At 41.4% G+C, this 27,614-nt stretch overlaps 1 protein-coding gene across 1 annotated transcript in view; it reads right to left on the bottom strand.

Annotated features, from left to right (window-relative positions):
* The window catches only part of LOC136857032 (dual specificity protein phosphatase 14), a 71,535-nt gene that overhangs the window by 9,384 nt on the left and 34,537 nt on the right, over nt 1-27,614 (bottom strand). Inside the window, exon 2 of the mRNA XM_067135381.2 lies at nt 11,593-11,833. Within this exon, the coding sequence (XP_066991482.1) occupies nt 11,593-11,833 (241 nt within the window). The remainder of the gene's footprint in view (nt 1-11,592; nt 11,834-27,614) is intronic.

Genomic DNA, 27,614 nt, shown 5'->3' with positions numbered 1-27,614 from the left:
AAATCTCTCTAGAAGACCGAGACTGAGCTTAAGTTAAAAAAGTAAGTTTTCCTAATGTTTTGTAGGTTAACAGGTAAAGAACATTACTTTATATTAACATCATTCTTGTGTTTTTCTATATAATCACGAAAGTTATTCAAGCATTTTTATAGTATAATTGAGTACTCCTTTCCTTAAAGGTAAGAAGAGGGAGTCCTTATCATTGAACACTTCTGACTGATTCAGTATTACACGTCTATTTCTCATTGATTCATCAAGGGATTAATAATAATAATAATAATAATAATAATAATAATAATAATAATAATAATAATAATAAATATAATAATACTAATATGAGGCCTCCGGACATGCCTGTTGCAGATCTTTTGAGTTGACGCCTTGTAAGTGACCTGCACGTCTGTGAAAAGGGGGCCATCTCTACAATGAATTCTAATGCTAAAGACGGCAAAAACATCCAGCCCCTGAACCAGAGGTATTAACTAATGAAAGTTAAAATCTCCGATCCTGCCGGAAATTGAACGTAGGGTTCCTCGGCACAAAAGCCAAACAATACAAATAATAATAAAATAATAAACTTACAAAAGTAATAAAAACTAACATCATTATGGATGATACAAATCAGAAATGTTTGGTGAGTACGACATGATTAGGCCTATGTCGACAGTAGGAACAGAGATTCACCCTCTAACAGACGCTTTGAGCCATTTTTGTGTTTAAACTAAAGACCTGAGCTCAATTAGCAGTAATAAAGCGGCTAAATTATCCGATACGACAGGTCTACGGTCCTGGAAAACCATAGTATTATTTAGGTAACGCGTCTTGGTATGTGACATAAATATTTTCTTAATTGTCCCAGTTGGAAGGTTCACGGAACCTATCAGGCGTTTATTGAGCGTATGAACATTTGTAGCTCGTAGAGGAGCTATTTATAGTGTATACTCAGGAATCTCAACTTCTTATGAGTCCCTATTTCTAGCGTGAATCACTGTGGAACGCGCTGCTAATTTGAAATATTACGTAATACTCACTGGAGGTTCATGGTATTGTCATTAGCTTAGGACCGTCCGGCCGACTAATGGAATAGTAATGGAATTGCCACCCGTGGAATTTTCAATACCAATATAGTGTTTTCGTGTTCATTATAGGCCTATTTGACTTCTTTGTATAATACATTTAACATTAGCTTGGTTTCTTCATTTCTATTAGGAAAATTCGTGGCTTGCGTAGAAGGTGTTTCATTCTGGGCTCAAGGGTGCGGGATCGTACCTTGGCTTAGTCGAAACGCATTTAATTATAATAATAAATGATTAAACAGAGTTAAAAAGGGCATATTATTATTATTATTATTATTATTATTATTATTATTATTATTATTATTGGAGTGTCACGTGGTGTACGTTTTTAGATGTACTTCGCTTTTCTGATCGGGTTCGTTGTATCTCATATCAAATAGCAACTCTAGCGAACTTCTTTCCAACCCTTAGTCCATGATTAAAATACTTAACTTAGACATAAATATAACCCAGGCCGTCTTGGTTAATGGTAGACACGATACCCCTATACCATGCAACTGTCAGTAATAATAATACAAATAAGAAGAAGAAGGACAGAACAGGTGTAAACAATTATAGAGGAATTTAATTAATAACAGTTACCAAAAATATATGTATATATATCAGTGCCTGCTAGACAGAGCACAACAACAGTAACAACAACAACAACTTGAACCAAATATCGGAGAATATCGAACATTATACCGACCTGCCAGAACATGCCCAGAACAAATCCTGAGCCTAAAGCGAATCCTCAGATATCAGTATTTGCAGCAAAGATTGTCTGACATTTGTTGTCTTCAAAAAAGTTTATGACACAATGGATCACGAATCACTGTTTCCTATATTGAAAGAATAAAGTTTGGACCTCAAAATCCTTGCAGTCATAAAAAAGGCAATAACGGATACAAAGTCCAAAATTATGTTCATGAGGGAAAACTCAGGACTTTTCAAGATGAAAACAGATGTTAGACGAGGAAACGGACTCCTCAATTGTGTTTTCGAAAAAGTAACACAAGAATGGTGCAAATGAAAATTTATCCTCAGAATTAACCAACCAGTCACAATCAGACAGAGGACAATCAGGGGTAGATAGTCTAGCGTTTGAAGAGGATATCCTGAGAGACCAAAAATAGAATTCGTACATGAAATGGCGAAAAATGTCGCTTTTCGGCTATCATTTGAAAGAACATACATGGAAACAAATACGATAATAAGCATAATCAAAAAATTGAAATAAGTCGATGAAAGAATTTAGAAAAACAGAATCCAAACAAAAACCAACGAAACTGGATGTCATAAATTGAAAACAACATATAGACTCACTCAAAATGTCTACAACTAAAAATGAATTCCAAACACGCAAAATTAAGACAATAAAGTCAATAAAAGACAATGTCTCCATGCATCGGGACAGTAATTTTGAACTAGAAAACAGATATCGAAAACATAGTAGAGAAGATCGAATGGCTGAAATTTTTGACGAAAAATTCATACCGCGTGATAGATACTGTAAAAATAAACTCGTGCTCCTCTTCTCGAGGTGCTGCCGCTCCTTTCAGGCACGTCCCCAACGGAGGCGAGCTGCATGTACAATTTCAACCACATAACCACCCTCCTACCCTTCTTACATATCTGGTAGTATCGGCAATCGAACCCGAGTCTCCGAGGACGGCAGCTAGTTCAAAGAATTTAAGAGGAGTCTAATTAGTACCAGTTACAAACAAAATTATATCCCAGTGCCTGCTCGACGCTGTTGCTGTTACGCTGGAGAGGCGGATGTTGAAATAATATTGCTAGGCTGTATAGGTATGAAATTGTTGACATTTTGTTTTTTCATTCTAAATAAATTTTCACGTCTTCAAGGCCATGAATTCCAAATGAATTTTCCACAACTAGGGCAGTAGATTTGTTGGGCTGCAGCACCAGAGGCGCGGAACTCACATCACAGTGTTCGCCCCCCTGATAAGCCCTTCGACGCTCACCGTCGGTTACTTTGGACTTTTTGGAATTCTGACAAGCCACTGTAGAATGCGGCTTTTGATCATTTCGAAGGCACTTATTGTCTATATGTCGTGATGTTTCACGAAAGAAAGGATATTTTTCACTTCTTCGTACCTCAGTTTCCTGAAATTTTCACTAATTGGTTTATTTTCGACTTACACGTGTAGAAATCACCATTATAACAGGGCCTAATAATAATAATAATAATAATAATGATAATAATAATAATAATAATAATAATAATAATAATAATAATAATAATAATAATAATAATAATAATAATACACTGACTGACAGAGCAAATGCAACACCAAGAAAGAGTGGTCAGAACTTTATGCCAATTGCAGGGTAGACTGACGTCACTGAGGTATGCTCATGATGTGAAATGCGCCGCTGTGCTGCGCACGTAGCGAACGATAAATGGGACACGGCGTTGGCGAATGGCCCACTTCGTACCGTGATTTCTCAGCCGACAGTCATTGTAGAACGTGTTGTCGTGTGCCACAGGACACGTGTATAGCTAAGAATGCCAGGCCGCCGTCAACGGAGGCATTTCCAGCAGACAGACGACTTTACGAGGGGTATGGTGATTGGGCTGCGAAGGGCAGGTTGGTCGCTTCGTCAAATCGCAGCCGATACCCATAGGGATGTGCGAAGATGGTTGGCGCAGGGACATGTGGCACGTGCGAGGGGTCCAGGCGCAGCCCGAGTGACGTCAGCACGCGAGGATCGGCGCATCCGCCGCCAAGCGGTGGCAGCCCCGCACGCCACGTCAACCGCCATTCTTCAGCATGTGCAAGACACCCTGGCTGTTCCAATATCGACCAGAACAATTTCCCGTCGATTGGTTGAAGGAGGCCTGCACTGCCGGCGTCCGCTCAGAAGACTACCATTGACTCCACAGCATAGACGTGCACGCCTGGCATGGTGCCGGGCTAGAGCGACTTGGATGAGGGAATGGCGGAACGTCGTGTTCTCCGATGAGTCACGCTTCTGTTCTGTCAGTGATAGTCACCGCAGACGAGTGTGGCGTCGGCGTGGAGAAAGGTCAAATCCGGCAGTAACTGTGGAGCGCCCTACCGCTAGACAACGCGGCATCATGGTTTGGAGCGCTATTGCGTATGATTCCACGTCACCTCTAGTGAGTATTCAATGCACGTTAAATGCCCACCGCTACGTGCAGCATGTGCTGCGGCCGGTGGCACTCCCGTACCTTCAGGGGCTGCCCAATGCTCTGTTTCAGCAGGATAATGCCCGCCCACACACTGCTCGCATCTCCCAACAGGCTCTACGAGGTGTACAGATGCTTCCGTGGCCAGCGTACTCTCCGGATCTCTCACCAATCGAACACGTGTGGGATCTCATTGGACGCCGTTTGCAAACTCTGCCCCAGCCTCGTACGGACGACCAACTGTGGCAAATGGTTGACAGAGAATGGAGAACCATCCCTCAGGACACCATCCGCACTCTTATTGACTCTGTACCTCGACGTGTTTCTGCGTGCATCGCCGCTCGCGGTGGTCCTACATCCTACTGAGACGATGCCGTGCGCATTGTGTAACCTGCATATCGGTTTGAAATAAACATCAATTATTCATCCGTGCCGTCTCTGTTTTTCCCCAACTTTCATCCCTTTCGAACCACTCCTCCTTGGTGTTGCATTGTCACTGTCAGTCAGTGTAATAATAATAATAATAATATACAGTAGTACGTTTCGCAGAGACTTTCACCTTATTTTCTTGATAAGGCATAAGCCCAAAAGCCTATATCATGTCTATAAGTACGGACCGTGAAAGCGTCAATGGCAATAATAATAGTAATAATAATAATAATAATATCGTATGGCTATGGCTAGTCTGGTGCAGCTCTAGTAAGGCAAACTCTCCGACGTTGGGCGGCATCTGCCGTGTATAGGAAACTGCATGTTGTTATCGAGGAGGATAGTGTTGTGTGTGGTTTATGATTTGCAGGGGGTGTTGGGACAGCACAAACATTCAGACCCCGAGTCAAGAGAATTAATCTTTTAAGATTAATATCTCCGATCCGGCCGGAAATCGAACCTTCCGAACCGAAAGTCATTACCTTGACCATGCATTCAAGGAGCCTGACGTACACATCACTGAGACGAATCAAACGACACCTCATACGATGTGCTACCACCGCTGAGTCCAGAGATGCACTAGTTAATAGCTCAGCAGACGATTTTAGTATCTTAAAATGGCAGTACTATTGGATCACCCAATAACGCCGTACTGAGGTTAGACTCTCGCTGATAGATGCATCGGAATTTCCTCTTTAAAATGAGATATTTAACACTGTCGTCGCACATGTTGTCTGTAAATGATTTTAATTTGAAAATTTTCATGTTGGCATTAATTTGGGGTCATCTGAAAATTTGCGTTCCGGAAATTAGCGTCACAAAATGTGTGACGGAAATGTAACCATAGTAACCGTGCAGGCTGTGACGTAAGCCAGAGACAGTGTTACCTAGCAATCGTACAAGCTATATCTTATAGCTGGTGGTCAACTGAAATTAGCAGCCGTTGGTGGATACCCATATTTATGACCATTTGATTTTCGGAAAGGGAAAAGTGGTTTTCTTTTTTTGTAACGCACACCGGCCTAAGTAAGGTTTCAAAATTATAGATGCATTCTACCTCAAAAGAATACAAAATATACTAGAAGTGAAAAAATGCACGGACATTCACAGTGACATCAGAATACATTATTTTATCGGCCTGATCAAAAGAATGAACCGTGATAGACTCACAAAACAAACAGTCGGGATCAGTCAATCATTGCTCTGCATTTAGGACTGTCGCCCAGGTGACAGATTCTCTATCAGTTGTTTACTTAGTATTTTGTTAAATGGTTTTAAAGAACGTTGAGATTTATAGAACATTTCTCTTGATAATTATTCCAATCCGTGATTCCTCTTCCTATAAGTGAATATTCACCCCTATTTGAGCTTTCGAGTTCCAATTTTATCTTTATATTATGATCCTTTAAAGGCTCCACTCAAGCGAATTCATCTACAAATCGCATTCCATGCCATCTCTCTACAGACATCTCGCTTAGTCGAGCAGTTCGTCTCCGTACTTCAAAAGTCTTCCCAACCCGAAGATTGCAATATTTTCGTAACACTACGTTTTGTCAGATATCACCCAGAACAACTCGTGCTGCTTTTCTTTGGATCTTTTCTAGTTCTCGTATCAAGTAATTCCGGTGTGGCTCCCATACTCTAATTAGGGTCATACAAGGTAGGCAGGACAGCAGGCAATTTTAGTCTGACCTAGGTATGATGTCAACGGATGATGCAATATTGCTGCCATTTTGAGGAACTAGAATCGCATGCTGCCTTGTAAGACCCCAATATTAGTGTATGTGACCCACACCATGATTACTTGATGTACGAAGTGGAAAAGATCCAAAGGAAAGCAATACGCTTTTTGTTAGATAATTGCTGACAAAGGGCAGTGTTGGGAACATGTAAGGAAATCTATGAAGACAGGAGTAAAGCAAAAACAAACGCTATGAAATGGATCGGAAAAATAAAAGACTACATTGAATTGCCAGGATTCACACAAAAAGACATCCCATACATGAAGATATTTAGATACAAATTCACTAACAACAAGTTGACGAAGCAGACAAATGACCGGAACAACTTGGACCAACGAGAGGAAACAAGTCTACAGCTAAAGAATGAAAGAAATGTGGGCGCAAAGGAAGGCAAACAAGGACTCAGATGCTGGAAGCTATACCGCTTTTCACGAGAGGTTAATCCTGATGTAAACAAATAGGCGTAGCACATTGCCTTTGCACGTGGACATAGACGTAGTTGATTGGAGAAGCAACCGTCGCATTCATTCGACTGAATGCGAACTCGAAGAAAAAGAGTACGTCACATTAATTTATTTTATTTTAGTTTATTACATTTAGAGAGTTTGGAAGAGTGCACAATCAAATTAAAATGTGGTTGTCATATATACCGGAATATATAAATGTTTTTAAATACAAAATAGTGATTACATAACGAGAAATGAAGGCACAAGGTGTGGTGTAATACAGGAAGTCTTCTCGTAGTGGGGGAAAGTCCCAAGCTGTACAGCGTGCAGATAAGGTGTTGCATCTTGCAGCAGCAGTCAGCGAGTCAGTATTCATAGTGAGAGAAATGGAGCAAGAGGTAGGACCATCACGTGTAGTGAAGCACAAAAGAGGAAAACCGCTCAAAAGTGACCATAGGCAGTGTATTGTGAATGTGTTCAATAAACTAAATGAACAGTATCCAGGTTTAGTCGTTTATTCACTAGTTCAGATCTTCTCACTGTTGTCGTATGCGATGCGCAGCCCTGTACGTCCGAACACGAGACGGTGACGGGGTGTAGGTCGGTACTACACGCTCAGCGAATCACAGCTCTTTCTTTGGCGGAGGCGTGGACATACCATGTTTACATCAGGATTAAACTATCGTGAAAAGATATATAGTGTGCACTAGGCCGTTTGAGCACAGCGGTGGAAGAGGGGTGATGAGCGGTGCTGGACCTGGCCGAATACGTTCCTGTCTGAGAACAATGGCGCGCACGACAATAAGTTCTCGGACAGAGACAAAAGTACTGTATACAGAAGTTTCGTTGTTTTTAACCTAACGCTAATGAAATGGAAGAACTCGAAGGTAGAGTGTTGCGTAGACAAAGTAGGGTACTAGTGGGCAATGTGTATACGTTTATGTAGAAAGAAGCAAATGCTATTCAGTAGGTCAGTTTTAATAAAACCTAACATAAAAACCGAAAATACCGCGTCCTGTGCAGACGTGAACGACCTCAGTTAGCGACATTTGAATGGCCAATTTCTGGGTAAACTAAAACCCCCATGAAAAAATGTTTCAGAAAAATATTCAGATGTTTTTATACATTTTCCCACAACACAAATCTTTTCCTAATCAAAATCCAAAAGATTCCTTGCTCACTTAAACTTTCAATACATGATTTTTATTATTTAAATTTACTTATTTCATGTTTTTACAGTATATGTACTTTTTTTTAATACATCGAGTTGAGCCGCTATGGACTGCGTGGTAACAACCAACTTCATTTCAGTGTCTAGGTCTTGTTCTTGTTCCGGCTTTGACTTCCTGCCAGTATATTCTGAACCCAGCGACGAGTGCCTGTGTATGCTCTTCAGACAAAGATCCTTTCCGTCTTCTGGAAGTTGATGCCATTTGGAAACCTTGATAGTTCTTCACCAATCTTCTGAATGCGATCCTGTCATGAATTTCTTGGTCTGAAATACAAATCTGTTTCAGATCTTTTTCGCATTCCTGGAACCATCTCGGCCTTGTTGCCTTAGATTGAATAACGTTGTTTACAAAAAGATAATTATACCTTTGAAATCAGTACACGGAGCTTGATAGCTGCAGTCGCTTAAGTGCGGCTAGTATCCAGTAATCGGGAGATAGTGGGTTCGAGCCCCACTGTCGGCAGCCCTGAAGATAGTTTTCCGTGGTTTCCCATTTTCACACCAGGCAAATACTGGGGCTGTACCTTAATTAAGGCCACGGCCGCTTCCTTCCCATTCCTAGGCCTTTCCTATCCAATCGTCTCCATAAGACCTATCTGTGTCAATGCGACGTAAAGCAAATATCGAAAAAAAAAAAAAAAAGAAAGAAAGAAAGAAAGAAAGAAAGAAAAAAGAAATCAGGACACTTTCCTGAAGCTAATGGTACAATTTGTTTCGTAACAATGTTGTTGAAGACATCAAGTGCCTAGCGCTCTGGCTAGAGTGTTCAATAGGACATTATTACTACACCAGCGCCGCTAAGCGTGGCAAATGTTTTGTGATGAAGTAATATGGAGGAGTGGGCCACCAGAAGTGTATTGAGACGAACACAAATACCCAGTCCCCGAGCCAGAGGTATTAATCATACGCAATTAAAGTCGAGAGTCGAATCCGGGGCCATTTGAACCATTACGCTGACCATTCACTCAAGGAGCTGGATTATTATTATTATTATTATTATTATTATTATTATTATTATTATTATTATTATTATTATTATTATTATTATTATTATAATTGTTATTATTATCCCCTTGATTTGCGGAGTGAGCGACTGCATAACGTCACATTGTTCGACTGAGATATACTCCCGTGATCAACGTATCCGCAGAACAATTTTTGCCAGAGAACTCCTGTCTGGTAAGAGATAATGGCTGCAGTGATGAGCATGTTATTGTGATATTCCGCACATTATGGCGAACGCGTGTTTCCCAGCAACTTAATTCAATTGCGACCACAAGTTTGAAGCACAATGTACGTGTGAAGTTGGTGGAATGTGGAGTGCTGCAAATATAGCTTGGCTTGACTTTCAGTTTGTGGAGCCAGGCTGAGGAACTCGCTAATTGCCACAGCTCGTCCGTCTGTCTGCCTGTATACCTGCTTTAACACTGTTCACAGAATTATACAGTACAATTATTGTTTTCTCTCTTGCACATACATCTTCCAACCTTCAATATATTATTAATTAATTCAAGTTAACTGGGAAGTAGAATCCTTCAGTGTGGATTATCACAAAACAAAACCAAAGCCATCTCAGCTACAGGTCACGAAGGTCCTTGGAGGAGTGCAAGGTAAAGGCGTCCACTACCCGTAACCTCGCACTAAGTGGGACTGAGTAGTTAGCTCTATGAACGGGAGCCTTTTCCCCCATCATTTCACCTAGTACTCATTTCTGGTGTAGGCTGAATGAACCTCAGTGTCATGTGCCTCTCCGGAATTGGAAATCTCGTTTCTAAATGTTTAGACTTCCTGACGAGAAAGAATGGATTTTCTCATGGAAGTAGCTGCGCCATGACTGTTGGACGTCTACACCGATGATCAGCTTCTATCTGTAAGAACACAAACTTTGCCATTCATACCAAATGATATGCCATTCTTACACTGGTTTCGAGCCGGTTCCATTTCTTGTAGTGTAGAAGGCACATTTAAGTAGGCAAGTCAGTGCGTATCTGCAATTTTACTCTAATTGTCTTTAGATTGGCTCTATGGCTTTGTGTGATCACCAGCCGCTAGATGGCACCGTTGTCTACGTCTGTGGTAGGTTTCAGCGTTATCAGATCAGTTCAGCTTGCGCTGTTACGACGTAAAAATGGTCGCGCCACTCCCTGTTTGCACCAAGGAAGAACTCTGCTCCGTAATCCGTTTTTGTCGTCTGTGGGTGTACCAGGAGCGGAAATTAATAAAAAACTTTCTGCACAATACAAATACGGGGAAAATGTTTTGCCACAGCGAAGTGTTTACCAGTGGATTGAACAGTTCAAAAGGGGTCGCACGAGTGTGAAAGGGGTCCATCTGCTGCCATAATTGATACCAACATTGAACAAGTGCGTGATATGATCCTGAATAACAGACGGGTGACTGTTGTTGACGTGGCAAACCATATGCACATTAGCCATGGTTATGTATACGAAATCATGCATAACAGACAAAGTCTGCTCGAGACAGGTTCCAAAACAACTCAATGAAGAGCAGAAGGCCAATCGTGTGAGAATCTGTCAACACCTACTGGACCGTCATGCTAACGAAGGTGAAACATGGGTTCACTTCGAACAAGAGAGCAAACATCAGAGCTTGGAATCAAAGCTGTGGCAAAACATTGTCCCCGTATTGTGTTGTTCTTCCTTGGTGAAAACATATTAGTTGCGCGGCCATTTTTACGTCGCAGCAGCGCATGCTGTACTGATCTGATAACACTACAACCTACCATATACGTAGACAACAGTGCCATCTAGCGGCTGGTGAGCACACAACGCCATACAGCCAACTTAAAGAAAATTAGAGCAAAATTGTAAATACGTATTGACTTGCCTTCGTACATTGCTCCTGTGTCGATGGCTGTGCAATTTCTAGTAAAGGAGTGGACTTCGGGAAAAGATTTGCACTTCACATTTCCAATTCCAAAAACAGAGAACCATGGAGGACTCCTGAAGGGAAATCCCATTGGAATATCGAGGTACTATAAAATTCCCTGGAATTGCAATGGGCCGTGATTTGGGGTATTTGCACTTCACATTTCCAATTCCAAAAACAGAGAACCATGGAGGACTCCTGAAGGGAAATCCCATTGGAATATCGAGGTACTACAAAATTCCCTGGAATTGCAATGGGCCGTGATTTGGGGTACAAGAAACATTCCTTGGTTAACAAACTGAGAGTGGCTGGAAGAAATATGATGGTGATTCTTGTTTCAAGGGAGCAAACATCGAGGTCATCCGTTCGAATAAATAATATTATATCTAGTGTCTGCAATTCTGCAATACAGTGATACGTTGATCGACCTCGTGTATATATACATATCTGCAGGCATTCGGTGTGGAATAGGTGATAAGCAATAGGGGGTACCTCTTCGGCCAGATAGTTATTTGTAAGTGCTTGTGCAATATCAAGTACACCCCTGCCCTAAGCCACACTCCTTCGTCTACTTCTCTGGTGCTATCACTTCAGCCGCTATGTTCAAGCATCATTTCGCACTCACCTGTTCAATGGTGTCAGCCACCAGGTCGAGATGCACACGAAGGTTGGCCGAGGGGTGGTCCTCCAGGTGGACTCGCAGGAAGGCCACCCCTGGGGGAAGAGGGGTGTCTGGCAGCTCTGGGGCGGCGCTCACCACACACGTGACCCCGAGGTCGATGAGCCTCTCGGGCCAGACGGCAGCCGCGCCACACAGCAGTAAACAGTCCGTCACTTCTGCTACTTGCGTCTGAGGCACGCACGCTCTGTAACCAGGAGCAGACGGCCTTCCTAGTAAATTCCTATGTCTAGTATAGTGTAACGTCACCTTAATAATAATAATAATAATAATAATAATAATAATAATAATATGAAAATGAAAACCTACAACCTGTTTTCCAGTCATTGACCAGGTCAGGGATGTAATGAATGAAACATATATATGCTCTTACTACAATGGGGTCGCCACTCCCAAGGTGAGTTTTATTAATGATAAATGCGATGAAATGACAATGGAGAGTGTTGCTGGAATGAAATATGACAGGAAAAACCGGAGTACCCGGAGAAAAACCTGTCGCACCTCCGCTTTGTCCAGCACAAATCTCACATGGTGTCACCGGGATTTGAACCACAGTATCCAGCGGTGAGAGGCCGACGCGCTGCCGTCTGAGCCACGGAGGCTAAAATAATAATAATAATAATAATAATAATAATAATAATAATAATACCAAAAACTCCTTAAGAAATAATAAATTGTCTACCATGCAATAGAAATTCGCAGGAGTAAACAAGAAATAATTTAATAATACATCTTTAGTTCACTAGTCGCAATTGCTTACTTCATTACATTGACTTGTATTCGACTTCGTTTTTGAGAAAACTATACTGGGACACAACTGCTTACTAACATCATCACTGGCCTGTTCTCGGGCTGCCCCGTAGGAAACTGGCCAATGAAGGTCGAATTTTTTCTTTTTTCTTACTATCTGCTTTACGTCGCACTAACACAGATAGGTCTTATGGCGACCGTGGGATAGGAAAGGCCTAGGAGTGGGAAGGAATCAGCCGCAACATTTGCCTGTTGTGGAAATGGGAAACCACGAAAAACCACCTGCAGCGCTGCCAACAGTGGGGTTCGAACCGACTATCACCTGGATGCAAGCTCACAGTTGCGCACTCCTCACCGCATGGCCCACTCGCCCGGTGGAGGGAAATTTGAAATGAAATGTAATGTCCCTGTAGTTCATATTTTATGTGAAGCTGGAGATCTTGTTGGTTATGTTCACGGTACCGAAAATAACATTCATCTCGAACTTGTCTCTTCTGAGCCAATGGAACAAACAAACTAATGCACAAACTGATACAGACCGAGCGAGTTACCTACTGCGCAATTTGAGTTATGTAGCGTAAACTTGCATTTGAGAAATGACAGGTTCAAATCCCACCATCGCCAGCCCTGAAAATGGTTTATCGTGAATTCCAACTTCCACATTTGGTTGTACATAAATTAAGGCCACGGCCACTATCTTCCTATATCCAACCCTCTCCCATTATTACGTCCCTGAAAATCTTCTATATGTTAGAGCGACGTTAAAACACTAGCATAAGAAGCTCGCAGAGGTTTGATAAATGGATATATCGGTCTGTAAATAAATAAATACTGAATGTGATTCGACTAACAAAGAAAAGCTTTAACTAGATCATCAAATTAAAAGCAACTGCTAAATGGGTAGAAGAAACAAAAAGGACATGGAGGAAGTTGGCATCAATCCAATAGATATAGACTATGCTTCTAGCTAAAATTGATATATTCAAGGGGTTCCAGGATAAGCAAAATGAAAAGTCGAAGAACATATCGTCAGAGGAGAGGAACCACAGCGAAATGATGAAGTAGTTTTGGAAGACGAAAAAAAGGACTAATAAGCAATTCAGTTGTTTACCATGGTCCAATGTCGGCCAAAATAGAAGAAGAAGAAATAAATACCATATGAGGAACTTCTTGTACCTTCTCAGTATCCAGAAGATCTCTATTATTTATGCTAAGAAATTACCAGCAATCCCGCCCTTCCCATACGAGGTAAATTGCACTGATGCTTAAAGCTCGTAATACTAATGGCGGCTAATGGTATACATCAAACAGGGTGTGACCTTCCGTTTGTGATTAAACTATCTTATACAAAATACTGGTGTCTCTTCAACCTTTCTACTCATGTCAGCTCTAGCGTAAAGCACAGAAAGGAAAGAGAGAGCAAAACATGGTGATGTAGCTCTCATTCGAGTCATAAAGGTTTATTCTTGATTGAACGAGGTCGTATTGAGCTCCGATAGAAGTCATAAAACTCTTAAATTAGCCATTGCCTGTGCCGTGTCGGGCGTTACCATCACCAGCGCTCCTTTTATGTACAGGCCAGGGAAGGAAATATAATGGCTTGCATTTGTTTAACTCGCAGTAACAATCATCAACATAATTCCCTGGTTAAGAAGTTTAATGTTCTATTTGGCAGGTTATACTGGTTAACTCGCAGTAACAATCATAGACATAATCCCCTGGTTAAGAAGTTTAATGTTCTATTTGGAAGTTTGAACCGGTTCCTTTTGTTAAGATCTCAGATCAGCTAGAGCTAATGGTCAACTGAAATTAACTTGTAAAAAGTAATAATTTCAGTTCTCAATCCTTCTCCAATTCATATTTCCTCAACAGATTTTATGGATGATGCCTTCTTCCGGCATAAAATTATTGAACTCAGCTTATCGTCTTTCCTTTACTTCGGCAGTAATATCTTTAAATGGTTTCTTTATCGATAAATGTTTTTAAAAGGTTGAAAGGATAGGAATGGGCATCACGGTTATCAAGGAAAATATATTTTCTTTTCAAAACTTCAGATTTTAGCCACAGATTTGTACACTGGCCCCACTTGCACATAGGTACATTGGTCACTAAATTCACAGTTCTTCTTTAAAATCAATTTCCTTTTCAACATACAGTTAACTTAGATGTTATTTTGAAATGGTAACGATTTTGTTGAAATAACAATAGTTCAAGCGTTAGAATATACACTTCTTTTCAGAATCAGAAGTATTTTAGATACATACAAGTGCCCTCGCTTCCGTTTAATATAGACTGATATCAGGCTACAACCAAAGGAGTGCGACAGGCTTCGGCAGCCGGCACATTTCCTATCCTCGCCGCTAGATGGGAGCTTCATTCATTCCATTCCTAACCCGGTCAAATGACTGGAAACAGGCTGTGGATTTTCATTCATTTTCATCAGGCTACAAGAATATTAAGTCAGTTAATTTGCACAGATGCATTAAACAAAAATGCATAGTATAAAATTACTGTACGCGTAAATGCTCATCATGTACCGTCATGGCTCAATGAGAATTAGCCTCACTTACTTGTATTATTCTTAAATTTTATGGGTGTAGACTGTAAATAGAGGGGGGGGGGGAGGGCAATGTAACACACACACCTACTTTTGACATGGTCAACAGTGAATGTTATTCAAAATGATATTTAGTTTTCAAGTTCTCCACTTACCGCATACAATAGTACGGAGACGAGATGATACAACATAAAGTGCGAATAATTTATGATAAAGGTTTCCAGTGTTAGTCCTTCTAAGGGAGGGAAGGGATCGCAAATGAACCTTCCATCATAGAACGAAACGAGTTCCAAGAGAGACGTGTAAAATGTTGCATTTCGCAGTAGCCTGTAGATCCAGATAAAGCGATCGGATGCTGTTAGGGAGGGGGTCGTATATGCAATAAAACATCGAAACTATTTACAGCATGACGCATGTTTTAGGAAATGGAAACAACATATAGCTGACAGAATGAAGACAAGAAGCTGAGTGAAAGATACTGAAAATCAGATGTTCATGTAGGAATGTAGCACCAAAAGAACATTACTGGAATTCTGTCAAATTACCAAAAATTTGTCAGTAAAGGAAGGATTACTTACGAATAGAGAAGTAAAAGGTATGATGTAGTGGTGAATGGGTACCTACAGTATACGTAAGAATAAGGGTCAACGAGAGAAACATGAAGAAAATCATCGTTTGTGGAGAAATAATGGAAGAGGCACATTTGTTAAGAGTAAGTAGAGAGACAGGGTAAAATATCTGGGTAGTGAATCCAAATTAAAAAATGGAAGGAGAGAAATAATTTAATACAATTGTAAAACTATTAAATAAAGAGTGCCGCACCGGTTAGGACGGGAATTTTTCGTATATTAAAAAATATGTGGCAAGAGTCAATAAGAGAAAATAAAGTAAGCACTAATTCAACTAATGAGGGGTAGAATGTATAAAACTGTTTAACATCTAGGACAAAAATGTGTGATAATTTGGAAAATTTATGTTTAATGTAGTAATAGACAAATTAACTGTAGTAAGGAAAATAAAATGCATGTATGAGAAACTCTCCCCTAATTTGAGGTGATCCGGAATAATCTATCAACTGCCCAGTTCTAATACCACGTATCTGACAATTCTGTTCCTATCCGCGTTTTGCCTTAAGACTGGTCACGCCTCCTAGCCACATATTAGATATGCAGTCCATTAGAACAATTTTCGTTGTGCTCATTTTTCTATGCTAAAGGAAAAAGGACCTTCAATACATTATTCTGTAGGAGTGCAGAAATACGTCACGAAAACACATATTCCTACAGTACGGAACGGTAAGGTTCATTTTCATTTACACATTCGCATAGGAACATTAACATAAGGAAACTTGTTTTATTGTCAAAATGGATATAAACTCGTGTATTAACTTGTAAAAAATCTCGTTTATGTGTTCTTTCTGTTAGGGCGACCTTGCTCTCAAAGACAGATTTTTACGCGGATACTTCATTTTGGGTCATGAAGTGATCGGCCGAAGTTGTTTTATTCTAATGTAGCGATGGCAACGTTAAAGTACACACAATATATTTCAAGCAAGAAGACAGAAGCTTAGTGTATAATACCGAAAACATACCTTTACAATGAAATTGTTTCATGTCTTGTATACAGTGTTAAATTATGTGTACTGTACGTTTAAGCTTTCAGAACGGCTTTAAGTGATAACTCCCTACAAACTCTGTTGAACGATACTTGTCACTTTACTAACATAATAGTACAACGCAAAGTAGGGCCTCGATAAATGTAATCGTATATTGAGCACTGGGACAAGAAGTAATTTGCTACAAAAAGCCATAGCAGAGGCTTGACGCTCTTACGTACAAGAGATCGCTTGGTTTTTCTCAGTGAGTGTAAACATGTTACTTTCATACTCTTACAAAACATACATCGTACTGCAATGGTTGCATACAATACAGGCATCCCTAACCTCAGTTTTCGATCCCTGCATAAATAAAATCATGTGGGCGCAGCTGTGCCTGATATCTGAACAAATCAAATTCAGATTCCGAGATCTTGACAATGAATGTGTAAAGATGCAGCTTTGTGAAGATTATTTCACAGGGCTGATTACTGCGATGCCGCTAACCGTGAAACGGAGCAACAATGAAAATAAGTCCATGGATGAAACATTCTTCTGAAAGAGGAAGGCCACATTTTTGATAACTTTTCACCCCTCTTCAGAAGTGCCGTGTTTCTAACGAGCGTCACGCCAGACTGGTCGCTGACGGACGCAGTTTGATATTCCTTGGTCATGTTTGTTGTTTGAGTCATCAGTCCATAGACTGGTTTGATGCAGCCCTCCACGCCACCCTATCCTGTACTAACCTTTTCATTTCTACGTAACTCTTGCATCCTCCATCTGCTCTAATCTAATTTTCAAAATTCATACCTTGATCTACCCTGACCGTTCTTACAGCCTACACTTCCCTCAAAAACCAACTGTGACCGAGCTCAATAGCTGCAGTCGCTTAAGTGCGGCCAGCATCAAGTATTCGGGAGATAGTGGGTTCGAACCCCACTGTCGGCAGCTCTGAAGATGGTTTTCAGTGGTTTCCCCATTTTCACACCAGGCAAATGCTGGGGCTGTATCTTGATTAAGGCCACGGCCGCTTCCTTCCCACTCCTATCCCTTTCCTGTCCCATCGTCGCAATAAGACCTATCTGTGTCGGTGCGACGTAAAGCAACTTGCTGCTGCTGATGATGAAAACCAACTGTACAAGTCCTGGGTGTCTTAAAATGTGTCCTTTCTGTCTTTTCTTCTGGTCAGATTTAGCCAAATCGATCTCCTCTCACCAATTCGATTCAGTATCTCTTCATTAGTCATTCAATCTACCTATCTCACCTTCAGCATTCTTCTGTAACACCACATTTCAAAGGCTTCTATCATATTTCTTTCTGGGTTGGTTTTCGTCCATGTTTTACTTCCATACAATACCACGCTCCAGACAAAAATCTTCCAAAAACATCCTTCTAATTCCTATATCAATGTTCGAAGCGAGCAAATTTATTTTCTTAACAGGTCTTCTTTCCTTATGCTAGGGTGCATTTTTTTTCTTCCTTACTTCTGCCATCGTCAGTTATTTTACTACCCAAGTAACAATATTCATCTACTTCCTTTAAGGCTTCATTTCCTAATCTAATATTTCCTGCATCACCTGACTTCGTTCGACTGCACTCCATTACTTTTTGTTTTGGACTTATTTATTTTCATCTTGTACTCCTTACCCAAGACTTTGTCCATACCATTCAGAAATTTCTCCAGATCTTCTGCAGTCATGGTCATATATTATAAAACACCTGCACCAGGAGGGTGGCTGCGTGCCAGAACAGCCGCGTGGATCTAACTTCCGGAAGTTCAATGCTAAAATAAATCTCCAATTTTATTTCTAGAATACCAGAACCCAATTGATGCCTTCGAGTACCTAGGGACTAATATTTTGGTAGTCATCTAAGAGCACATCTATTCATTGCAAATGTTTACACTACAGGGTACCCTACCAGTGTCTATTTTTTTGGTAGAAGCTGTATGTCTGCATCAGTCTCTTGGCACAAACCATAGCAAAATCTCACAAGGAAAGTGTATGAAGTTCCCACTCAGGATAGCAATAAAAATTTAACATGTGAAATAAATAGTCCTGATCGAACATGTTTGACAAATACAGGATTTCTCAACCTCTCCAAACATAAATATGGTTATAGACATGATATAGACTTTTTTGGGCTTATGCCGTGTCAATAAAATAAGGTGAAATGCTTTACGTTTCGCTGAGAACTTTGCTCTGCGTCTTCAGTAGAAAATCTCGACTATTCACGAGGAAGACTTCTCCAAGAACGAAAGTTTGAATTTAGACGTTAGTAATAGAAGTGTAAGTGGTACGTTCATTCGTCACCAGATGGCTCACCGTACGCGGTAAGATGAAGCTGACGGCACCATCAGAATCAGTCTGAGAGGGGGGCACTGACACCAGCCTGGAATGAAACATCTGGTGACGAGGAACGTACGAATTTGGAAAACACCAAAACGAAATAACAATAGTGAAGGGGGAGGGAAGGGAACTAACTATGTAAATCCTTAATGGCTGGCAACCACGTGTTACATAATTGATAGTGCCCCTGTTGAAATCGTTAGGATTTCTACGTATTTCCACAGCTTTCCGTATAATCCTGGACCTGCAATATATAGTGTGGGTAAGACAGAACAGCTGAGATTTTCTTCTGAAGACGCAGAGCAAAGTTCTCTGCGAAACGTAAAGAATTTCACCTTATTTTCTTGACACGACATAATCCTAAAAAGCCTATATCATGTTTATAAGTATGGGCCGCGAAAGCGTCAATTTAACATAAATAGGGTTGTACGAAAATCCTCACCTTGAAGCCTGGGCGATAAATAAAACTGTGATTGGATAACTAAATAAATTTTGTTTTGGAAGATAATTTTAATTATTTTTTATATCATATTGTAGAATTACGGCTATATATTTTACTACTTCTTTATGGATTTGTGCCGAAAGAATAAATGGAATAGATTATGTGGTGAAAGAAAGTATGATAAAATAAAGTAAGCACTACTTCAACTAATGTAGGGTTGGATACATGTTGTCCTAGAATATATAATATATATAAAACTGTTTAAAATATAGGGCAAATATATGTGGTAATTTAGAAAAACTGGTATCGATACCACACTTTCCCTTTTCTTCTTTTACTGTTTGTTTTAAGTCACACTGACACAGACAGGTCTTAAAGCGGCGATGGGATAGAAAAAGGCTAGGATTTGGAAGGAAACGACCGTGGCCTTAATCAGGCTACAGTCCGGCCCCGTAGTGTAGGGGGCAGCGCGTCCGGCTGTCACCCGGCGGCCCCGGAATCGATATCCCTGGCCTGGGGACTGGGTGTTTGTGTCGTCCTTAATTTTCCCTTCCTCACATTCAACACTTTACACTTCCGCCATTTCCAAGTACGAGTACACGCAGGTTCAAAACATATGGTGCAAAGTAGGGGCAAAAGATCTTCTTAGGTCGACGCCCCGAATAAAAAGCATTTAAAAAAATCAAGCTACAGAACCAGAATTTGCCTGGTGTGAAAATGGGAAACCACAGAAAACCATTTTCAGGGCTGCCGACAGTGGGGTTCGAACCCACTATCCCCTGAGTGCAAGTTCATGGTTACGTGACCTAAACCACGTGGCCAACTTACTTCCAGTACGACTTAGCCTATGGAGGAAACTATAAATATTTCTTTCTTTCTTAATCTGATTACCCTCAGGCGTTGGCTTTTCCCTCGGACTCAGCGAGGGATTCCACCTCTACCGCCCCAACGTCAGTGTCATGGAGTGTGAGACATTGGGTCGGGGGATACAACTGGGGAGGATGACCAGTGCCTCGCCCAGGCGACCTCACCTGCTATGCTGAACAGGGGCCTTGTAGGAGGATGGGAAGATTGGAAGGGATAGACAAGGAAGAGGGAAGGAAGCGGCCGTGGCCTTAAGTTAGGTACCATCCGGGCATTTGTCTGGAGGAGAAGTGCGAAACCACGGAAAACCCCTTCCAGGATGGCTGAGGTGGGAATGGAACCCACCTCTACTCACTTGACCTTCCGAGGCTGAGTGGACCCCGTTCCAGCCCTCGTACCATTTTTCAAATTTCGTGGCAGAGCCGGGAATCGAACCCCGGCTTCCAGGGGTGGCAGCTAATCGCACTAACCACTACACCACGGAGGCGGCCTAACTAAATATTTACTTATATAAATTGAATATGTGATGTAATTTTGTGTACATTAAATTATCATGATGCAATAAGAACGGGCTTTTATATACCTTACTGTCAGTTGTAATAATCTCTTGCCTCATACACCGCTGTATAAATGTGTAACAGATGATAACGAAACAAACAAAGAAGAAACAGATTCAAAGTTCTTTACTCTATATTCACTTCACATCACGATGATGGACTGTCACAATGCAGGACTGGAAACACAGCTGCTTCTCGCACCAAGAACACCGATAAATTCAATGTCTTCACATTCTGGAGATAAAGAACTTGTAGCCTACTTGTTTGGAAGCTCGGTTATGGTGTCGTAAGGTACTGCGTTGAAAAATGAAATGGCGTATGGCTTTTAGTGCCGGGAGTGCCCAACAACAAGTTCGGATCGCCAGATGCAGGTCTTTTGATTTGACTCCCGTAGGCGACCTGCGCGTCGTCATGAGGATAAAATGATGATGAAGACGACACATACACCCAGCCCCCGTGCCAGCGGCTTTAACCAATGATGGTTAAAATTTCCGACCCTGCCGGGAATCGAACCCGGGACCCCTGTGACCAAAGGCCAGCACGCTAACCATTTAGTTATGGAGCCGGACAGGTACCGCGTTAATTCTTTAGAATTGTTACCTTCTACTGATTCCTCGTATATAGTGGCAATGACCGGAAAGTGATTTGAAGGTCAGGTAACACATACCGGAGATATAAGCAACTAAAAATGTTCGTTGTATTAAGGAAATCTCACCGCCATTATCGGCCATTGCCGGCCCCGTGGTGTAGTGGTAGCGTGCCTGTCTCTTTCCCGGAGGCACTGGGTTCGATTCCCGGCCAGGTCAGGAATTTTTATCTGGATCTAAGGGCTGCTTCGAGGTCTACTCCGCCTACGTGATCAGAATCGAGGAGCTATCTGGCGGTGGGATTGCGGCCCCGGTCTAGAAAGCCACGAATAACGGTGTTGACCACACGACACCTCGTAATCTGCAGGCCTTCAGTCTGTGCAGCGGTCGCTTAGTAGGCCAAGGCCCTTCAGGGCTGTAGCTCCATGGGGTTGGTTTTATTAAATTATCGGCCATTACACAGAACTGTTTCGATAAGACTTACGGGCGCAAGGAGATTACATGTCACATTAAGGGCATGTTGGTGGCATTAGTTCGATAACACGAGTTTGTTATGAATCTGACACCGGCTAATATTTTAGATATTAGGAGTTCGGTGCAGCACTTTTATGCAAAAGTACGTTGCATTTACGCAAATGGGTATGGTTTCAGTACCGCAAAAGTTGATCTATCATTAGCGCAAATAATCATTAAGGCTTGCCTTACACTAGAAATGTGGCGTCTACTGCATTCTCCAAAGGATTCGTCATAGCACTCATTTCCTTCAGAGCTGTTCGGCTCCATGGCTAAATGGTTAGCGTGCTGGCCTTTGGTCACAGGGGTCCCGGGTTCGATTCCCGGCAGGGGCAGGAGTTTTGACCATCATTGGTTAATTTCGATGGCACGAGGGCTGGATGTATGTGTTGTCTTCATCATCATTTCATCCTCATCACGAAGCACAGGGCGCCTACGGGAGTCAAATCGAAAGACCTGCAACTGGCGAGCCGAACATGACCTCGGACACTCCCGGCACTAAAAGCCATACGCCATTTCATTTCTTCAGAGCTGCTGTGGCTCTTAAGTCCCATGCTGCACTAGCACTGTTCGTAAATTCAGAAATTAAAAGACGGCTTGATAAATTTATGATAGACTCAATCTTCCTTTTTACGAATGATTTATAATGCCACAGTTAGAGCTTAGAGCCACTGTGTACTGCGGTACTGCAACTTGAATTTTTACGGTACAATAACCTGCATTTTTGCGATTATGTCACGGTAATCCCCGGTCAGTTTTGCTCATATGGCATTCACCCTAGGAGTTTGGAAGAAACTCAAGTAATACCACGATCTTCTTGGCTGCCTTCCATACCAATAAGCAGATTTAATGTTGGCAAGGTATCAACACTTTCAGATTCATTTTCAATTTACACCGCAATTAATTTATATTGTTTATCACCTATAACCTATAGCAACCCATGTTATCCCAGCATGTAACCTCCTTACACCCACAATTCTTAACAATGGCTGATAATGGCACTATGAGCATTCCCAAGATTTTTTGTTATTAAATGTTTTTTCTCTGGTAGTTGTCACCTAATTATCAAATCCCTTTCCAGCCATTGCTTGTATAGAACGAGAAATAAGTGGAAGGTAAAATTTCTAAAGAATTCATATGTTGTTGCACTTTATGACACCTTATCCTAGAAGTTGATTCCGAGTATATTTTGAAACACGTCTTTATTTGTCATCATCATCATCATCATCATCTGTTTACCCTCCAGGTTCGGCTTTTCCCTCGGACTCAGCGAGGGATCCCACCTCTACCGCCTCAAGGGCAGTGTCCTGGAGCTTCAGACTCTTGGTCGGGGGATACAACTGGGGAGTATGACCAGTACCTCGCCCAGGCGGCCTCACCTGCTATGGTGAACAGGGGCCTTGTAGGGGGATGGGAAGATTGGAAGGGATAGGCAAGGATGAGGGAAGGAAGCGGCCGTGGCCTTAAGTTTGGTACCATCCCGGCATTCGCCTGGAGGTGAAGTGGGAAACCACGGAAAACCACTTCGAGGATGGCTGAGGTGGGAATCGAACCCACCTCTACTCAGTTGACCTCCCGAGGCTGAGTGGACCCCGTTCCAGCCCTCGTACCACTTTTCAAATTTCGTGGCAGAGCCGGGAATCGAACCCGGACCTCCGGGGGTGGCAGCTAATCACGCTAACCACTACACCACAGAGGCGGCGTCTTTATTTGTACGTGGTTAAAAAGAAAACGAGTTGCTGTCCATGCATACCATAACGTGGGCGCATATTTGGGGGAGCTTAACTGGTTTTAAATATAGCAATTCATTTCCATAATTTAAAAAATCTGTCAAGAGAGTTACAAACGTGCTCATTAAACCTTATACAGTCATCTGGTCTTCTAGCAAATAGTCTACAGTATACTGACAAATAAATACTTCAAGTGGATGATAACATTTCATCGTTTCCTACTTACCCTCAGATACGATTGCCAAACATAGGGCTTCGCCCCAGTTTTTAATATTTACATCCCTTTCAAGTGTGAAAGTTTCGTCAAAATTTTAAGCGAGAAATTGATACACTTTCCTTGCCAGACTCATTTATAGGTGTGGCGGTAAGGAAATTACTGGTGGTGCTCAGTAAAGACGTTCAGAGTACGATTACTGTACTAATTGCTGAGAAAAGTGCTACTCAGAAGATCATTTGTACTGCAATAGCACTTTCTGATTCTATAAGGAAAGCAATGGCAAACTAACACACTCCCCATCCTGTCCAGTACGTCTCATTGTAGCGCCGCCATAGCGTCATATACTGCATGAGTCTCCTTCCCACATTTCGATGATACAAGAATTTTGAGACTATCTGACAATTTCATACAAAACCATAGTTACAATCAATAAATAAGCATGATACATGTTATTGTTTAAAATTATCCAAAACCATGGTAAGATAATAAAAATGAGTACCGGTATAAATACTGCTATTGGGAAAACTGCCTCCCTAAGTTCGTCGCAGACGGTTGCGTACAACTCTGTGAATTTGTGTGTGAAATTGTATATGATGATAATGGACTCAGAATGTTAAACTAGTAGTATTTCTTATAATACTTTCTTTCCATGGTATTGCTTGTTGTACTCCTGTTGTTGTAGTTGGTGTTGTTGGGTAGTTATATTTTAACTTTACTTTATTATCAATTGTAGTGTTGCCGGGTTGAGTGGCTCAGACGGTTAAGGCGCTGGCCTTCTAACCCCAACTTGGCACGTTCGATCCTGGCTCAGTCCGGTGGTATTTGAAGGTGCTCAAAAACGACAGCCCCGTGTCGGTAGATTTACTGGCACGTAAAAGAACTCCTGCGGGACTAAATTCCGGCAACCCGGCGTCTCCGAAGACCTTAAAAAAGTAGTTAGTGGGACGTAAAACAAATAACATTATTATTATTATTAATTGTAGTGTTAAGCTAGCAGTAAGCTCAACCTATAGTATTGTAAGCCGCAGCGTTAAGCATTGGAAATACTTAAGTTGTATGTGAAATTGTACACACAGTGCACCGGCGAAAGTGTCGAACATTCTTACATTTAGTGAGAGCCAGGCGAGAGGAATTGTGAAGGAAATGAACAATGAAGATATTGCAGCATCAGCCGTCATCTATCCTAAGGCCCCAATCAAGAAGGTACTGGAAAACACAGAGCAGGAAGCAAGAAATCTCGGAAGTCGTGATACGGTAGTGATCATCGGCGGAACGAACGACGCAGCTCACAAAGACGCCAAGAATGTCAGTTCTCATCTTAAATGTACACTATTCTGACTTACGCTAACGTCTTTGTAGTGAACGTGCCCTATGGGCATGATTTGAGTAGAGACTCGTGTCTGAATATTGAAGTGAACAAAGTTAATAGAGATATGGTTAAATTTAAATTTGTAAAAATTTTGGTAATACTCAGGTAATTGAATGCAGCAGTTTCGAGAGACACTGGTACACAAAACATGGCCTTCACCTATACAATTCTGGTAAACGAAAGATTGCAAATATTGTTCTCGTTAGTAATCATAAGATATGTACTGTAAAAAAAAAAGGCAACTCCCTTGGGTTATAATACCTTCCAGAAAAACTAGTAGAAAGAGTCAGTTGTACTTCAAGCTGGCTCAGTCAACTAGAAAATGAAACTCAGCAAAGTAAGGAATTTCAAGTTACCCAATAGCAACAGTCAATTTTTAGGGAGGAAGAAGGTCTGAGATTGCTCTTGGGAAACTCTCAAAGCTTAGTAAATAAGCAGTTAAAATTCCCTACACTGATGGAATCTTATGAGACTGGTGTGATGATAGGAGTAGAATCATGGTTGAGAGAAGAGGTGGGTGAGAAAGAAGTATTTTCAGAAGGGTATACAGTCTATCGTAGAGACCGAAGAGATAAAATGGCTGGGGGGGTGTTTATTCTGGTGAAGGGAACCTATTGCTCACTAATGGTTTACCGACGAAAGGGATGAAATATTAGGGATAAAATTAGTTTGTGATGATACGAACGAGGTGGGAATTATAGAAACATATAGGCCTGGAAGAGAGGAAAGAGATATGGAAATATTTGAGAAAATAATGGATTATGCTCATAAAAACAATAATAATGATATGATAATAATTTGGGGATATCTAAACTTGCTTGAGGTTACTTCTAGTTTAACATTACAAGTGATAATAAAGTTAAAACATAATTACCCAACAACAACAACAACTAAAAAACAAGCAATTCCATGGAAAGAAAATATTACAAGAAGTACTACTACTTGTTTAAAATTGTAAATCCAGCATCATCATATACAAATTCACACACAACTTAAGTATTTCCGGTGCTAAATACTACGGCTTACAGTTTACAATACTATAGGTTGAGCTTACTACTAGCTTAACATTGCTAGTGATATGATAATAAAGTAAAAACATAATTACCCAATATCAACAAAAACGGTGCACATGCTAAATGATTGCCTCATCAACGACGGGTATTACAGCTGGCACATAGATAAATGAACGGCATTTAATTAACAAACGTAATTTTTGCCCAGTTGTGTGATACTTATTCAGCGATCCACCCATACAAGGCATGGTCATTCGGTTGCAGGCGCTGAGTTGTGTCGTTTGAACAGATGCCATTGCAGATTATGTTTAACCATTCCATGCACTTTAACGCTAGAAATGCGGTCTAGAGCAATAAGTCCGCCTCTTCCCCGGAGTCCGGGGTTCGATTCCAGGTCAAGTCTTGGAGTTTTATACCTAGATCTGAGAGCTGGTTCTAAGTCCACTCAGCTTACGTGAGAACTATTCAGAGATGGCACCCATGGACTAGACAGTCAAATACAACGACCGAAGGGATAAGTCACGGTGATCAAGCTTCATCTCGTAATCAGTAGGCCTTTAATCTCAGCAACGGTCACTTGGTAGGCCAGAGCCCACCAGGGCTGTTATGCTGTGGGGTTTGTTTGTATATGCATTTTAACATGATGTATTCCCAGCGTGTGTGCCACAGCTCGTACTCTGCGACAAGGGATTCTCTCACCATATTCATAGATCTATTTACGGTATTTTCACTGAACGAGTTGCCACATGAAACGCTGATGTAGTCTCCTCTCTACATTCCCGAATATACTGCCATGTGTCTGAATATTGCTATGTATAAAGCGCAGCTACCTGCCGTTCCTTGCAATGGTACTCTCTAAATACCGTACAAGCAGCATATCCACAAGTTCGTATTTCACACAACGTTGATATGAATTTGACTAGACGGAATGTTTAAATGGTAGAGCTTTTTGTACCCTGAGCAATGCACAGAAACTTCACCCAGCATTTCAGTAAATCGAGTTCCCGGTTAGTTTACTGCCCCTCCAACACCCGGCAACTTCTCCGACTTCACGTTGCTGTGTGTAGCCGTTTCGTGCGTCACAGTGGGCCAGGCAGAGCACCCATTCTACTGCGTAGTATGTATGTGAAGCACCCGGTACATTCCAAGGAGCTCAACAACCCTCATTTGTGACAATGCTATGACAGTTAAATCTACAATTCAGGTTCGACACTCAAAGCCTCTTGACCACAAGAGAGAAAAAGAATGCGATGCTATATTAAAATATGTAACCGACCTGGTCACTCCATGTGAGATTTGTGCTGGACAAAGCGGAGGCGGGGCAGGTTTTTCTCCGGGTACTCCGGTTTTCTCTGTCATTTTTCATTGCAGCAACACTCTCCAGTATCATTTCATTTCATCTGTCAGTCATTAATCATTGCCCCAGG

The sequence above is a fragment of the Anabrus simplex genome, chromosome 1, assembly GCF_040414725.1.
Source record: "Anabrus simplex isolate iqAnaSimp1 chromosome 1, ASM4041472v1, whole genome shotgun sequence".
In the NCBI taxonomy this organism is placed as follows: domain Eukaryota; kingdom Metazoa; phylum Arthropoda; class Insecta; order Orthoptera; family Tettigoniidae; genus Anabrus; species Anabrus simplex.
This window is presented reverse-complemented; position numbering and strand designations above follow the sequence as displayed.